The 16,174-nt window shown below is 39.2% G+C and overlaps 1 protein-coding gene across 4 annotated transcripts in view; it reads right to left on the reverse strand.

Annotated features, from left to right (window-relative positions):
- AFAP1 (actin filament associated protein 1) overlaps nucleotides 1–16,174 on the reverse strand; it is a 116,764-nt gene that overhangs the window by 28,355 nt on the left and 72,235 nt on the right. For all 4 annotated transcript variants that reach the window (XM_071556858.1, XM_071556857.1, XM_071556856.1 and 1 more), the window contains exons 5-7: nucleotides 14,198–14,409; nucleotides 10,309–10,488; nucleotides 666–758 (exon numbers count right to left, since the gene is read on the reverse strand). In XM_071556858.1, coding sequence (XP_071412959.1) covers nucleotides 666–758; nucleotides 10,309–10,488; nucleotides 14,198–14,409 — 485 coding nt within the window. The remainder of the gene's footprint in view (nucleotides 1–665; nucleotides 759–10,308; nucleotides 10,489–14,197; nucleotides 14,410–16,174) is intronic.

The raw sequence follows: 16,174 nt of genomic DNA on the forward strand, positions 1-16,174 counted from the left end.
GTCAGGGGGATTTTTAAGCAGGGTCTGCAGAGGGATTTGCTCATACAGATGCCTTAACAGAGCAGGGGCTTAAGCTGGTGCTGGTAATGCACTGATCATTCACTGGAAAGCTGCTCATTTTCCTAATTCTTGCTCTCACATCCTGCTGACTCAAAGCAACAGAGACAACCACATGTGAATAGCCAAGTTTCTGTACTGAGACATGAATGCTTGAAAGGGTCTGCCAAAACAGTGACCTCAGCATGACCACGGAGCTCTCGAAAGACTAAATTCTCCAAAATAAGAGACTTCCCCTTGAAACTTTTGTATAATCTTCAGTTATTCTTCCCTGAGAGTGACACCTCTGCTTGCTCTTTGCATTTGATGGAGAGCATCTCTGCATCCCAACACACGCACCAGACACTCTTAGTCTGCACCTGTCTATGGCTAAAGAGAAGCTGGACACAAGCCAGTCTGCTGGTTGTTCGTGGCCACATCAACTCAGATGGCAGAAATCTCAACTCTGTAGGATGTGTGCACATATCCAAACAAACACAAACAACACAGAGACTGTGTGCCTGAAACAGCAACACAAGTCAGTAAGTATTTACATCCAGTGCCTACCAGTGTCTCTGTAAGTAATTGCAAGGGATTTTTTCATTCATTCATTGTTTTGATAACTTTACCTTTTCCAGCTCCATCTTGTGTACTGGAGAACTTGATAAGGGCCCATCGGAGTCTACAGCTCCCATACAGTTGCTGCACACATCTTTTATAACCTTAGAAGACAAGGTAGAACTTATTAATTATTCATTAAATACAAATCAGAAAAATTATACATGTATGTGAAGGGAGATGGGAAGGAGAACCCCACAGACATTTACTAGGCTGGCAGGTGTCAGGCAGGCTGCCACTGCAACAACTTCTCCACACTCCCTCCCTAAGTCATTTCATGTATGACCTGGAGGAGACATAATGTCTAGAGGTGCAAGGTTTCGGTTTCTAGACAAACTAAGCTCCAAAGGCTCTCTCAAGTAAAGAAACCAATAGTGCTGCTGATTTCCATGTGCTGTCAGCTGACACCAGCAAACTAGTTTCATTACAATGACGAAAAAGTGGGATAAAATCCAAGATTCCTCAAGACAATGGACAAGAGTTTTGCCTAACACACCACCCAGATGCTCTTTTTTTGTTATCAGAGAACTAATGAAGTGCTGATCAATTTAGTTACTACTGCACAGCAGTATTTTGTGGCATTTTTGTATTACACTTGCACATTAACTTAGAGGTATAGATCAAAGTAATTGTAAAGATGCTTGCAGAAAATGGAAATGAAGTCTTCTGCTTTTAAAAAGTTAACAAAAAATCTAGAACCTGGAATTTACTCATATTTTGAGAGAATCTGGATGACTTAAAACCCTGAAACTATACAAATGCAAAAATACATGATGAGTAAACATGTTTGATGATTCCCCATGGACATAGCTAAGGTTTTTATCTCTTGTGAGGTTACCACCAGCCCATTATCAGCCTGAAATTGCTTGTGCTGATGAGAACAGGCTCTTGATCCAGACTCATGCTGAGGTGGTGCTGAGCTCTACACTGCTGATCAGTCACCCAAGGACAGCATAGCCAAGAGAGGTACAAAAGGCATTCTACTCTGTCGGACTAGCTAGAGATGCAGACTTTCCCTTTTACATGTACTCGAGTGTGTTTACATATCCAGCTCCTCCCTTTATACTGTTTACAGCAAGCCTGGCTGGCAGAGAGGAGGATCCGGCCTGAGAACCTAGTTCCAGGAAAAGTAGCAAGTGGCTAACTGTCAAAATCCAAACTTCTTTCAAGAAGAGAAGCAAATCAACAAAAAATGCCTTTTTAGTTTCAAACTGAACAATTTTGATGCGCAAACTATTAAAATGTTAAAAATGGCACCAAACAGTCTTCACAACACTGAAGTTCCCTTTAAGAGTGAAGCTGAAACAAATAAAATGTTTATGGGCTTACAAAGACCCCTATTACTACTCAGGAGTACATCATAAATTACAGGCATTATATGCCATAAAGAAAGGAAGAGCACCAGCCCCATTTTACATGGGGAGAACACAGGAACAAAAGAAAGATTCACTGAAAAAAATCTAATTAAAGCTGGGAAATGAACCTACACTTTTATTTCTGAGGTAGTTTCTTAAAACACTTCAGCATCCTTTCTTGACTGTCTGAACTTCCCAATATTTTGTTCACGAAGCAAGTCAAGTATTTCATAGCACTTGGCGCCTTTTATAACAGAAAATTTCAGAGTTAAACATAGCTCTGAATTCCCCAAAATCATAAGAATTTTTTTATGTGCATTGTTTTATTTTCAACTGCTGGTCCTCAGTATGGTGTAAACACACTGCTGTTTTCTTCCTAGAGAAATGTGACTGTACAGTTTCTGGAAACATTCATTTCTGTCTCTTGAATGACCCTGATTCAAAGGCTTATGTTTTCAGCATCTGCTCACACCACGCAGTTAGTTAATTTTGGCAAAGGCAGATAGTAATGGGAGTTACAGACAGAACAGAAGGAAATGATTTGGCAGCACAAACTAAATAGAGTATGTGCAAAGTCATGCACTCAAGTAAATCCAGTTCTTATCATACCCTGCATATTTAAGGAGAAATTAAAGCGTTTAATTGGGTAGTAATTAAATTTTGGTTAAAAAAATGGCACATTATCAAGAGGGAGTTGGCAGTAGGATTTGAGGTAAATGCAAATTAAAGGGTCCAACACTTCATTTGGGTTCAAGACGTTCACTGGCAAAGATTTGCTTATCACCTTTTACGTGCAATATAATTGTATTCAATGCACAACATAAAACTCATTCTTCTACAGCTCACCAGGATGAAATGTCTGTAATATATAATGGTTGGCTGGATGCACTTTCTGTAATTATGTTTGCAGACAGCTGCCATGATAAATCTGGTTTTCACATGCATATAGCTTTAGCTCAAGGTTTTAAGGATAAAACAATCCACCAGTATTGCCAACTTGCATAATTTCAATCACAAGACTCAAAAGTTCTCATCAGTTTTTTCTATGTTCCACCTCCTGGAGTCATATGAAAACAAAAGACCACTATTTTCATTAAAAAGTAGTTGTGAGTGAGAGTGGGGAACAGAGGTCAGAAAACGTTTATGCATGGCAACGAAATATGTGAAAGTATGAATAAATGTATCTCAATGGCTCTGAAACTAGAAAGCAAAAAAACAAGGGGCGTTCCAATGTGTTATTTTTCTTTTACAGCATCATTTGGAAGGCTGTACTGAGAATACCGTACAAATACTCCATTAATAGTTAAAGTTTTCTCACTAACTGGAAAAGGGTAATACTTCTATTTTTCTCACCGTAAGTGCTTTTATACATTACATATACACACACATAGAGGCTGATCTGCCAGGAATATCAGATTGAGATTATAAATAGACTATTTATTAAAATATTTAAAATTTATGAGGAAATGTAATCAGAAAACTGAAGACCTTTCACTTCTTTGGATAGCCTCAAAACTAAATAAATTTAAAATAATCTTCTGCAAGAATCTGAAGTACCACAATTACCATTACACTATTACAATTAGCAGACTTCAGAACTGCCTCTTTCAAATACAGATCTGCAAAAACCTTGTGCAGTCTGAACAGTTATTATTCCTTATTTATAGAATTATGGAATTGTTTATGTTGGAAGAGACCCCTAAGATAATGGAGTCCAACCATTAACCCAGCACTGCCAAGTCCACCACTAAGCCACGTCCCAAAGTGCCACATCTACCAGTCTTTTAAATATCTCCAGAGATTGTGACTGCTTTACTCTTCTGGACAGCCTATTCCAGGGCTTGACAAACCTTTCAGTGAAGAAATTTTCCTGATATGCAATCTAAACCTCCCCTGGTGAAACCTGAGGCTGTTTTCTCTTGTCCTGTCGCTTGTTACCTGGGAAACCAACTTCCACCTTGCTAACAAGCTCCTTTCAGGTAGCTGTAGAGAGCAATAAGGTGCCCCCTGAGCCTCCTTTTCTCCAGGCTGAGCACCCTCAGCTCCCTTAGTCACTCCTCATAAGACTTGTGCTCTGCACAGAATTCTCAGCTGGACTAGGATATATATATTGAGGATGGCATTGAGTGCAGTGACAAGAGTCAGAGGGGAGAAATATTTGTTAGGTAGAAAGCTGGAAAGATTTCCTGTCCTGAGCCACTGACAATGGTGAAGTCAGTGGAATTTCTGCCACATGGTGTGTCTGGAATATTTCTCTCTTTAAAACTGTCTTACTACACAAGCACTAACATTTACTGTAAAAACCTCATGCCTGCATTCACCTTCAAATTTCTGTAATTCTTGTATCTTATTTTAAATGACACACCAGGACTGGAGGCAAAATACTTGCCCTACATTTATTCTTTCTACATGCAAAGTAAGAAGAAGCAAATTAGATTCTTCTGTATACATTAAAGATTCAAGCTCCAGATAAAAAGCACTGGCTCTACAGTAAAATCAGAAAGTCAGCTGCTTCCCAGCCACCTCTGCCACACAGAAAACAAATAAATTCTGAGTAAAAGTACATTTGTAGGTAGTTCCTTGTGGTTGATCTCTTTGGGACCCGATACAGAAAAGTTGTCCTGCACTCAAGAAGTTGCAGACCTCACTCCTGGTGGATACCACTGGATGAGTTCAGGCTACAGACTGTCCTTACCATAGGGATGTGATTACAGCATCTCATTTCATCTTGTATTTTCATGAAGCTTACAGGAGAAGCTCACACTTTCAATATGATCAAGTTCAAGGGAGAAAGCTGACAGCCTAACTGCATATTTACTTATGTAACCAGGCCAGAAACGCATCCAGTCACCCACCCACTCATCCCCCTCTACCCACACATTTTGCAAATATTGGAATTACTAGCAACAGGATGGGCTGTATCCCCTGGCTCTTCCACTTGACTCTGAAAACAGGAATATGATAAAGCGGAAATCTGCACAACTGCAGAGGGAAAAGAGTTTGGCTCCAGATGTAAGTCAGTATTTCTCATTCTTGAAGCACTCTTTTTTCACTGCTGGAAGAGTACTGACTTTCTGTGACTCTGTGATTTTGGCATGACTAAATTCTCATTTTCTGTCTCTAGTGGACCCTTACACACTATATATGTTAGTGCCAATCTCCTCCTCCTTAAGAGAGCAGCAAAATTCTCTTAGTGTTTTGCAGAGGCGAAATGCCCCAAGAAGTTTTACCTAAAGGAAAACCTAGGTAGGAAAGGCAGAAATTATTTCCATCATAACCTACACTTTAAGATTCAAAAAGAAACTCCCTTCACCTTCTGTACTAGAAAACATTATCCTTAGGCATCCATTAGTCTGAAAAGATTAATCTTTCTGCCTTACTGCCAATTGTCTGAGCAAAGTGAGGATGAGATTCTGGCAGACTAGCAGCCAGCAAGTCTGTCTTTAGTGCCTGTGTATCCCCTTAAAAATACTTTTCTGACTTACTCAACCAAGACAACCCCTGTATCATTTCTCCTGCGTTATTACCATGAAGTCTATTGCCATATATGGCCACTGGATCAGGCAGAGCCCAGGGAAAGAACTGTTGTGTGGCTGGGGAGGGTGGCTGGGGGTACGGCTGCTGCAAGGGCAGAGGCAACCTGTGCAAGGGGAGCTGTATCCCCAGCCTGAGTGGTGCAGAAACACAGATCTCACTTCAGGCTGTAAATCTGAGTTAGGTATGATTTAAATATTTTTCCATCCAAAGATGTGAGTAGAAGAGAGGGGGGATACTGTCTAGTGGTGAAAGCAAGGACCAAGTCCCAGCCCTCCTGGGTTTTGCTGTGACATGTACTACAACTTGTATTTATTGTTTTAGCCAGGAAACCCAAAGAAAACTTATCACTGAGAAAAGAAGTAAATAGAATGCTTGTGATTCAGTATTCATGGATGGTTTGGTTGGTTTGTTACTTTTTTTTTAGTTTAGATATACATCTGGGTTTTTTTAAGAAATGTATTATTTTCTGTGGTACTAGTCACACACACACACAGAGATTCACAGCCAAACTGGAGTCCTCTGGCTCTGTCAAAAGGCCACTGGCAGAGTACTGTAGATGGGTCAGAGCTCCCACATGCAGCTCAGTCTGTCACTTCTACAGGTGAGGTCCTAAATAGCTCTTATGCAAACTTACTGACCTTGCTGTGACTTGATCTGAGGTATTTCAAACCATCTGTTTGAGACAAGAGGGGTGTAAGTCCTGGGAGGTTTAATTTAGTTTGCACAGCCATCACAGTTGGTAACGATGTGCAGTGGAGAAAGAACACAGCCTGGTTGTCTTGGGACACAGTACTTTCTTTAAGTTACTTATAAACTAACAAACACTGTATGGAAGTCACTGGTACCGAGGATGCATCCCCAAACACATATTCTAGTCAGTTTTAAGGCTTGATCATTCAGCACTTTATTCTACCCAGCTACAAAATGGAGATAATAATCTCTTTGGAGAACATTACATAAGCCAAGAAAGCAATGTCTCAAGTGTTAAGATCTCTAACTGGAAATTCCCATAGAAAGTAAAATCAGCCACACAGTGTTTACAGTTACAAGCTCAGTTTTGCACCGATTTAAACTGGCTAAAGAATAGCTCTGCCAGTAGTTTACTCTTCGGTAAAACTCAGCCCACATTAAGACTGGAGGCCAGAAGTTACTTGACTCTCCTCACTAAGCTCAGGGCAGTGTCAAAACCCAGAGGTTTTCAAGGATTTTTATGAAAATCAACATGCAGTTAATCAGAGACAAAACCTGGGTAGGACAACCAGACAAACAGACCTATGAGGAGTGTTGCAGGGTGTTTGGATGACTGGATACAGTCACAACCACAATTTTATTCTCTCTTCAGAGCAAAACATCCCCCTTATTACAAGAAGTTCAGAACTGACTGAACATTGTCAAAATGATATATGAAGAAATGTCTCATGCGTGGAAGATTCACTACTCAATTACAGACCCTCAACTGAAGAGATTGCTGCACAGTGGCTGCACACCGCAAAATGAAGAGAAGTTAACAAAGGGTGTCTAATGTTGGGAGAAAATGAAAACCGAGGCCAATACTCCAGAATGATAGATTACCTCTTATACATGATAAATCAGAAATAAATTTTTTGCGCAAGGAATGCTCAGAGAAAGAGAAGGCGTTGGCACCAGACATCATGACCATTTCATTCCACCAGTCTTCTACAACAAGCTACTTCAAAACTTAGTTTCTTTGGCATCCATGTATTTTTGAGAGCAGTTTTCTGTGGCCTAGTCTGAAGGTTCTGCACACAGAACACATTCATCTGTATGAAGGAAGCCACTAAACAAGCATCTTCTTATAATGTCAAGTTCTTAGTAGTCCTTTTATTTTTAATGCAGCATTTGCCAGAGATGCTGACAAATAAGTGTAGTTTCACCAGTCTGTTGGATGTACTGAGACAAACAGGAAAATTTCAGACCTTACTAGACCACAAAAGTGCACACAGATGCACATATAGTCAAGCGTGCATGGAAAAACCTCATTTTTGGGTCAGAGTGTGTAACTGCACACATTTTTTCATGTACATTTTTGTGGGAGCATTTTAGGACTCAAGTCTGGAAAATTCCACCACTTTATGTTGCCCACCATATTACCGAGATGATCTCAGCTCTAGCCTGAATTTATACTAGCTTTGCTCCTTGCTCCGAAGTCTTGACAGGCTCTTTGGTGACATCAGCTATCTTTTTTCATCAAGCATCTATTAGCCGGTAAAAACAAAACTCCCTTTGTGGTTTCCAGTCTAGACTTCACTTTGCACTAGGTTTATCAGCTGTGGTTTTTTTGGTGTCATCTTTACAAAAAAAAAAGGTTTAAAATATTCTGCATCTATTTAGAATTTGTCTTCCAATAGGTACTTAATAAACATATTTTACACTGATTACATTTGAATTGAAAAAAAATCATTTGGTTTAGCTTTCAAAGGACAATCTGTCCTCTAAGGCCATTTTGAGTTTTTCAGGATCAAAAGTAAGGCTTTAATTTGACACTTAAATATGAATTCATGAGAACCCATTGCTCCTGGGTGGTAACCTGCCTCAACTGGCACATATTGCTACAGTACCTTTACCAAGAAGGCAGCTTATGATTTAAAAATATGGTTGCAGAGTCCTCTCTGTCAGTCTCTGGATCTACCCAATTTGCTAACTACAGAAATCACACATAAGGGACAGAGCACTGGGAAGGACCCTGGGCCCTCTGAGTGAGGCAAAGCAGGGAAAGTTAAAACCACATCTCCAAAGATAAAGCAGGGACCTCTTTCTCAGTATAGGAATGTACTACACAAAGCCATACATAATTTTCAGAAGCTCATTTTAAATAAGCTTGAATGACCAAAACATAATTATTTACATAATAATAAAAAACACACCTTAAATTTTGCTACTTTTTTAAAAATACAGAAAGTAATTTTATTTTCCAAAGGCCATACTACTTCTGGAAAACATTGGAGCTGTTGCAAGAGCTGCACAGATCGTTCCTGGTTAGCTGTTGGACAGGCAATTTGTACAGCACTAGCTGAGGGCTGAAGAAATGCTGAGGACTTGGAAGCTGAGTGTTCAGTAGCCTTCTATGTACTTGAGTTTTTATTAAGAGAGAGCTGTGCAGCATGAAGGAGCCAAATAAAGTGCTGTCAGACTGTCTCCAAATGCTTCGCAGATACCATACTGTCCAGCCACTCGCTCTCAGCATACATAAGTGTGTGAACATGCAACTGCACAAAATCTTTTTTTTTTAGTTTCTCTTTTTTTTTTTTTTTTTAAGTAGCAGGAATGCATCTGGGCTATGGAAAAATGTAGCCCTGTTCTGTCTGCCTGTGTGTGGATGCTTTATATACAAATAAAAAAAAAAGAATGTATGAAAGAACATCTGATAAATGCCAATGAATTCAGAATTACTAAATCCAAGTTTAGAACAACACAGGAAATAAGGATGCAGTTACTATGATCTAATTACAGCGGAATTCCCTTGGAAGAGAATATGACTTATGAATTTCCTTTCATTCCAATCAGTGTTTTTGAAACTCTAGCTGGACTAGTGAGACACTTGGATGATGCTTGACTTTAAAACTTAGAACAAGATACCGATGTTAGAAGTCTAACAAATACAATTCCACTCAAATGGCAACAGAGAGTGCATTTTCCAAGCTAAGATACAAAGTCACGGTCAAAACCAAACACACAAAAACCGCAAACCCCCAAAAGGTATATTCAAATATTGCAAAATAGGAAATTACAGATTAATTTTCCATTTAGTACATTAGCCCACAGCAGAACTTATACCTCTTAAGCTCTATTTTATGTCTCCCTTTACTGCAGAAAAACCATCTGGCATCAGGAAATTCCTATGTGTTTAATTCAATTGCATTTGGAAAAATACAATTTATTCTTAGCAAAATAAGTACCATATAAGGTTAGATCAGAGCACAGCATGGAGAATGCCTGATGAGTCTTATGCATTCAGTCCTTTACATGTATTTAAAAGGCTGAATTTCAAGGTCTTAAAACAAGCTACTGCCACTACAGTGATAGTTTCCCACACTACTTCACTGACATCCACATTTGAGACTGGCAAAGTTGAACATAAATACTTATTATCTGGACAGGATGTGCAACTGCAGCCTTTGCCTTGGAATTTCCAGATTTGCAGACACTGAACAGAAAGGAATGGAAGATGACAAAACACCACTTCTCAGAAGTCCACATTCCCAGGACAAAGAGATGATACACTGCTAAACCAGGAGTAACAAACTTGAAGGGCCTTCAGGAAGCTGAAGGATTTTTCTCCATCCAGGGAAATTCAAACTGGTATCTCCTCGGAGATCCTTCTTTTTGAAAAGGTGACACCTTGGCAAAAATAATGTGGGTGCCAGCTCCTTCCACCTGAGGGAATTTGAACCTTCTGCTCACTACCAGTGTGCCCTAGCCACCAAATCTTTCTGGAAAATGAGCTGGAGCTGAACATGGAAGGGAATTTGCCACATCTCCTTTTGATGCCAGATTATTATGCTATTAGAGGTGAAAACCACCCCAGCAGCAGCACTGGTGTAACCCCGAGCTGCTGGATGCCCAAGGAATTGCTTCAAGGCCTGAACATTAATTCTGTATTTCTGTAGTCCCAAATTAGATGGGATTTAAGTCGTTTGGATTTTTCTGAAAGTTGTCTGTGTTTCAGTTTTTAACAGCAACTGAGCAGGAAACTTGAGCACTTTGTGGGTCGAAAAGCTCCTGGTCAGAAGTTCCCACTTACCTTCAGCCACTGTTCTGCCTGCTCTTTGCTCTGCACTGCCAGAACCAGGGCATCCGCTCCTTGGTGTGAGATTTTCAGCTCATGCTTCTTCTTTTTGCTGTCTTTGGGAATATAGGTGATACTGCAGTCATTCAGGAGCAGCTCCATCTGGGGTTGCTGGTCCTTGGAACTTTTGTAACACTAAATAAATACAAGGAAAGTTCAAAAGTTAGATATTACCTTCCAGAACCTTAGGGGAAAACTTTTATTATATAGAAATGCTATTTTTTAATTTTTAATATTTTTTACACACCCCATTACCACATACCACAGAGTTCACCCAAAGTCAGCTTCACATTTCTTCTTCTCATCCAATCTGTAAAGCAAAATTACTTCCAGACTGACAATAATAGTCATCTTTTATTGCAGGACAGGTACAACATATGGAGGGTATTAAGCGTCTCTGCGTTATCCTTATGACTCAACCTTGCCCTTGGATCAGGTAGAAAGAGGGTGATTTAGGATATCTGTTCACATGTAGCAGCAGAATAAATTTGTACAGTTAACGACTTTAAAGCCCAGATGTTTACCGTGCCCTTCAGCAACAGACCAGCATATGAAGGCAAACCTACATCAGTGCCTACATGCTGCAGTCAGTGGCCCTACTCAGCTGTTCATTTTCTTGAGATAAAAAAAAAAAAGTTGTCATAGTGTGGAAAGTAGACAAAGTCACACTTTTTCAGTTAATGCAGTTTAACAGTCCCTGCACAAAACTGCATAAAATTCCACATTAGCTTGCTTTGTAAGCTCCTTGCTAAAACTGCATAAATTATGTGACATTTTTTCTCTCATTAATAAATGCTGGCAATGAACAGCCACTTCATGATGGATCACTGATCATCTGCTCTATGTTTGAATTGGTGATCAAAAGGTGAAGGGCTCCTCTTTACATCACTTGGCCTACAGGCCCAATCTTTCTTCCCACCTTCCAGCACATCAGTACAGTACAGGTTCCCAAAGTTGTTGTAGTGCCAGAAGGCAGAACAATGTTTAACTGTGGATATGAATCCAGTTATATTATATACTTATGTAAACTGGGCTTTCACTCATACAAATAAGCACTAAGGCTAAAAAAAATCTGTTAATAAAGAGGTATCTGATCATCAAGAAGACTAATTAGTTTCTGCATATATAGAATAGCTGAGTATAAATGCGAACAGGGAAAAGCACATGAATTTTTGCACATCTGCAGCGTATTCATGTCATGATGCAACTGTCAGGAAGACAGTAGCTGTTAAAAGTATGTTATAACACTACAACTTGAGCTGAGCAAATACAGTCACTCTAAACCAGCCTCTGCAGGCCACTGATAATCCCGTCTCCAAAGCCCATTATATCAAAGTTTCTCTAGATCATAGATTTTAAGTTTGTAACATTTAAAACACACTAAGTTTTCAAGTATGAAATATTGAAGCCATACAACATTAATGACTTTAAGAATCAATAAACAGCATATCACTCCTTTAATATTAATCTAAATGTTTTATTTATAATTATACATTGTTAAAACTGAACTTGATATATTAAAGAACTTTAAGTGAAAAACAATTCCTTACTAAAAGTTATTTCTAATGCCTAATGCTAATTAAAATATTTTTGTTTTATGATGATGGCTGCATTTATGACACAAGCATTTACTAATCCCTAAGAACATGTATTTGTTTTACTTGCATATCTCATAAGTTAAATGTCCAAGTCCTCCTTCAAACAATAAACCAATACTGTGTAACTTGGTTGTTAGACTCCTATTGTGATTTTTATTTTCTTAATCCTCATTATAGGACCACTGAAAGACGATCCGTATAAGGAAAAACCAGCTTTTCAGACCACACATGTGGCTAAAGGAAATGAAAATATAAAAAAAATAACATTTTTATAAAGAACAACAAATGTAACTGTAGAGAAAATATTATGTGACTTCAGGGAAAAATCTGGGGGTTTGCCTCTTTCTTTCTTTTATTCATGCTGCTATCAGATAGTCCTGAAATCAATATGATACTGAGATATGGTGATAAAAATACAGACTAAGGATACTGGCGTTACAAGAATATAATAAAAATTGAATCAGAATGAACATTTTTTTCAATATCTAAATAGAGGGGCATACAAAAATTAAATCCTCAGTAACCATGGAAAATTCATTTCAACTATATTTTCAGAAATCTCTTACCTCTATTTCATATCCTGCACTTTTGCCGCAACAACCCCATGCAGCATTACAGGCTGGGCACAGAGTGGCTGGAGAGCAGCCAGGCAGAAAGGGACCTTGGAGTACTAATTGACAGGAAGCTCAACATGAGCCAACAGTGTGCCCAGGTGGCCAAGAAGGCCAATGGGATCCTGGCCTGTATCAAAAATAGCGTGGCCAGCAGGACCAGGGAAGTGATCCTTCCCCTGTACTCTGCGTTGGTGAGGCCACACCTTGAGTACTGTGTTCAGTTCTGGACCCCTCAGTTCAGAAAGGATATAGAGGTGCTGGAGCAGCTCCAGAGAAGAGCAACAAGGCTGGTGAAGGGACTGGAGCACAAGCCCTATGGGGAGAGGCTGAGGGAGCTGGAGTTGTTTAGCCTGGAGAAGAGGCGGTTCAGAGGTGACCTCATCACTGTCTAGAACTACCTGAAGGGAAGTACTAGCCAGGTGGGGGTTGGTCTCTTCTCCCAGGCACTCAGCAATAGGACAAGGGGGCACGGGCTTAAGCTCTGCCAGGGGAAATTTAAGTTGGATATCAGAAAAAAATTCTTTACAGAGAGAGTAATCAGGCATTGGAATGGACTGCCCGGAGAGGTGGTGGATTCACCATCCCTGGAGATTTTTAAATGCAGATTGGATGTGGAGCTGAGTGCCATGATCTAGTAAATGAACTAGAGTTGGACCAAGGGTTGGACTCGATGATCTCAAAGGTCATTTCCAACCCAATCGATTCTATAATTCTATGATTTTCTAAACTGCCATAAGTACAAATGTACTTGGAAATTGAACACAGCTAAGCTACACTGTACCAGCACAGAAAAAAGAGGTTCCTCGGAGGATGTTCTATCACCTGTTATTGGGATATTGCAGTAATTGTTGGTTACGTACTTAGTTATAACAGTTGGAAGCACCAGATCGGAAGCCAGGACATGCCTAAGATCTCAGCTTACTGACTAATATAAGCACTAGTTCGCTCATAATGACACAGTAAGTGTCTCCCTCAATTAGGCTCTCTTTTCAGAAAAGAAGAAGACATCTATGAGCATATAATTTTACTGGTGTCTCCAATCAGAAAGAAATATAACAGATTTGCTTAAGGAATAAATACATCCACTTGTTTCTTTCTTTTCCATATTGCAGCTGTGCATCATGTGAATACTGCATCTGTAATTACTGCAGAACAGATGGCAAAGGTTTAGTTTAAAGTGTATACATTACCACAGCATAGGCTGCCAAGTGAATTCTCAGTCTAACAAGGGACTTTTCTCTCCAGCAGTCTGATCCAACAGTTCACACACAAAGCTCCCTATGAGATTTTTTGTCCGCAGGGAATGAAAGATTGGATTTACAGTTTTAGCAATTTTTTTTCCAATTAAATATTTTAGAAGATAACATGCCAGACTATTTTTCCAATATCAGGGAACTGCCTGGGTTTAAGCTTAAATGAAATAAAAATTGAAGCGCTAAATGGCTAAGTGATAGACTTATAATTTCAGTGCTTCTCTGCGTCTTGGGTAAATCATGACCGAACTCTTTGGTAAAGTTACTGTAGACTTGGCCACCGTTCGCAGAACCCAGTCCAGAGATCAGATTCCTGTAAAAATAAATACATCCTCTAAAAGGTTCAAAGAAAATATAGCTAGCTAAAAATAAAAATTACCAGTAGTTTGTTTTCTTTGATAACACACAGTAGCTTGGTCCATTGCCCAAATCGTTTCTTTCTAAGAAGGAAGGCACAGATTTTGGCATCCTTCACCAGATCCATAGAGGCTTCCTCAGAAGGCCACTGATGTCTCATTTTCTTCCCCTTTCCATCCTCCTCCTCTTCATCATAGGATTCGTAAGAGCTGCTCATAGCATCTGAGTCATAATCTTTAAGAAAAGTGTAGAAGTGTTAGCTTAAAACAATTAGCCATGAAGTAACTAAAATAACTGAAAACCTCAAGAAGGTTCATTTTAAGTTATGGCTGTTGAAAGGCAGCCATGAACAAATTACTGTTTCAGTGCTTAGCACTATCCATACCTTAAGTTAATTGAATAAGAGATGCTGTTCCTTTATAAAATGCTATAGAAGACCCATATGGACACCTTGTAAATTTTAATTGAAAGAATAAGCTGGGAATACATAGCAAGAATTTCAGACAGTGTTTTATTATCTTCAAGATATTATTTAACAGATCATTTTTTGTAATTCTTTCACAGAGAAACATCTTCAACTTGCCTTAGTACAGCACATCAAGAAACAAACACTCCACATCACAAAAGTCAACAGAGTACATTATGGGGCAATATCTACCTATCATAACACTGCATACAATTCTCAAATACAGCACCTGCATTGATATAATTAATGTTCAATAGACAATGTTGTCCCTTGAACTACAGATTCTGCTGGAGTTAAAGGCATTGTGCAAAAAATGCTTTGCTCTGTGCCTAGCCTAAGCAGCTTAATTCTGCTCCAAGTCTGGTGATGGAATGGCAAAATTCCGTTTTAATTCAACAATTTCCCTTCAGGGCTTTCATTTTGAACAATGCAGACAGATCCAACAGTACCCTCAACGACTAAGCTATTTTGTCATTATTGACCAGAACATTTTTAAGAGCTCAAATTTCATCTAAACATTTCAAGAAGACTTTGACATATTTGTAATCCAGAAGGTGGAAGAAAATCTCTCACTTGCTTTAGCTAGGTAATTAGGACCCAGTTGGTATGTAGGAAGGAAAGACTGGGAAGAGGACAAGAGAGTGGGTTACTGGAAAGCTCATTATGCATCAGTTCCTCCCCATTTGCACAGTCAGAATGGGACATACCCAGACTTCATATCTCTGAATCAAGACTAGATATTCTGATCCAATTTGTGTTTTCATAAAAATGTATGAAACAGTCTAGGTTCATTCCAAAGTGAAATGAATATAAACCTTGAAGCTCTTGAAGCTTCCAGTTTTGGGGTTTTGGGGTTTTTTTTAGTTGAATTGCTGTCTTCTGGTCACTGCTATGGAGTGTTTGGTTTGGGGCAGCTCCATATGGGCAAGTGGCAAAAGCCTCAGATGATTATTAATGGGAAAACACTACAATTTTTCACTTGCTTTATAAAAATGAAGGGAAGGATGGGAAAATTTAGGGCAGATGTTTAAACTGAGAGATTTGGGAATATTTATTCCAGATTATTTATTTTTGCAGATTTGTTTAAAGGAATATGTAACAACTGGTAGAACTTGCGGCTTCATCCATCTCTTTCTTTTTCCTCCCCATGAAGCAGGAAAAAAGCCCAAACAAAAACCCACCAAAATCAGAACCAAAACAAAACATTCCCCCTGCTCCAACTTCTTGCTGAGCAGTTTTCCACAAATTTTCACATTGAAACATCAGGAAATCCTTGAGAGATCACTGACCGCTTGCAAACACACAGCAGCATGCCAGCTTGTTGGAAGCAGAGACAGAATGGTTCATGGAGTGACCAAATACAAATATGTAAGTTCTAGTCATTAAATCAGCACTTCAAGAAGGTCTTCTCCCAAAGTCATGGGCTGTGGGACAAGCTGCCATAACCTAAAGTTGCCATCTCTCTGGGAACTTTGTCATTTCCTGCCTTTCCCTTTTGAAAAACATAATACTTAGGTGCCATAACCTTCTCAT

This window comes from Pithys albifrons, chromosome 5 (genome assembly GCF_047495875.1).
Source record: "Pithys albifrons albifrons isolate INPA30051 chromosome 5, PitAlb_v1, whole genome shotgun sequence".
Lineage (NCBI taxonomy): Eukaryota > Metazoa > Chordata > Aves > Passeriformes > Thamnophilidae > Pithys > Pithys albifrons.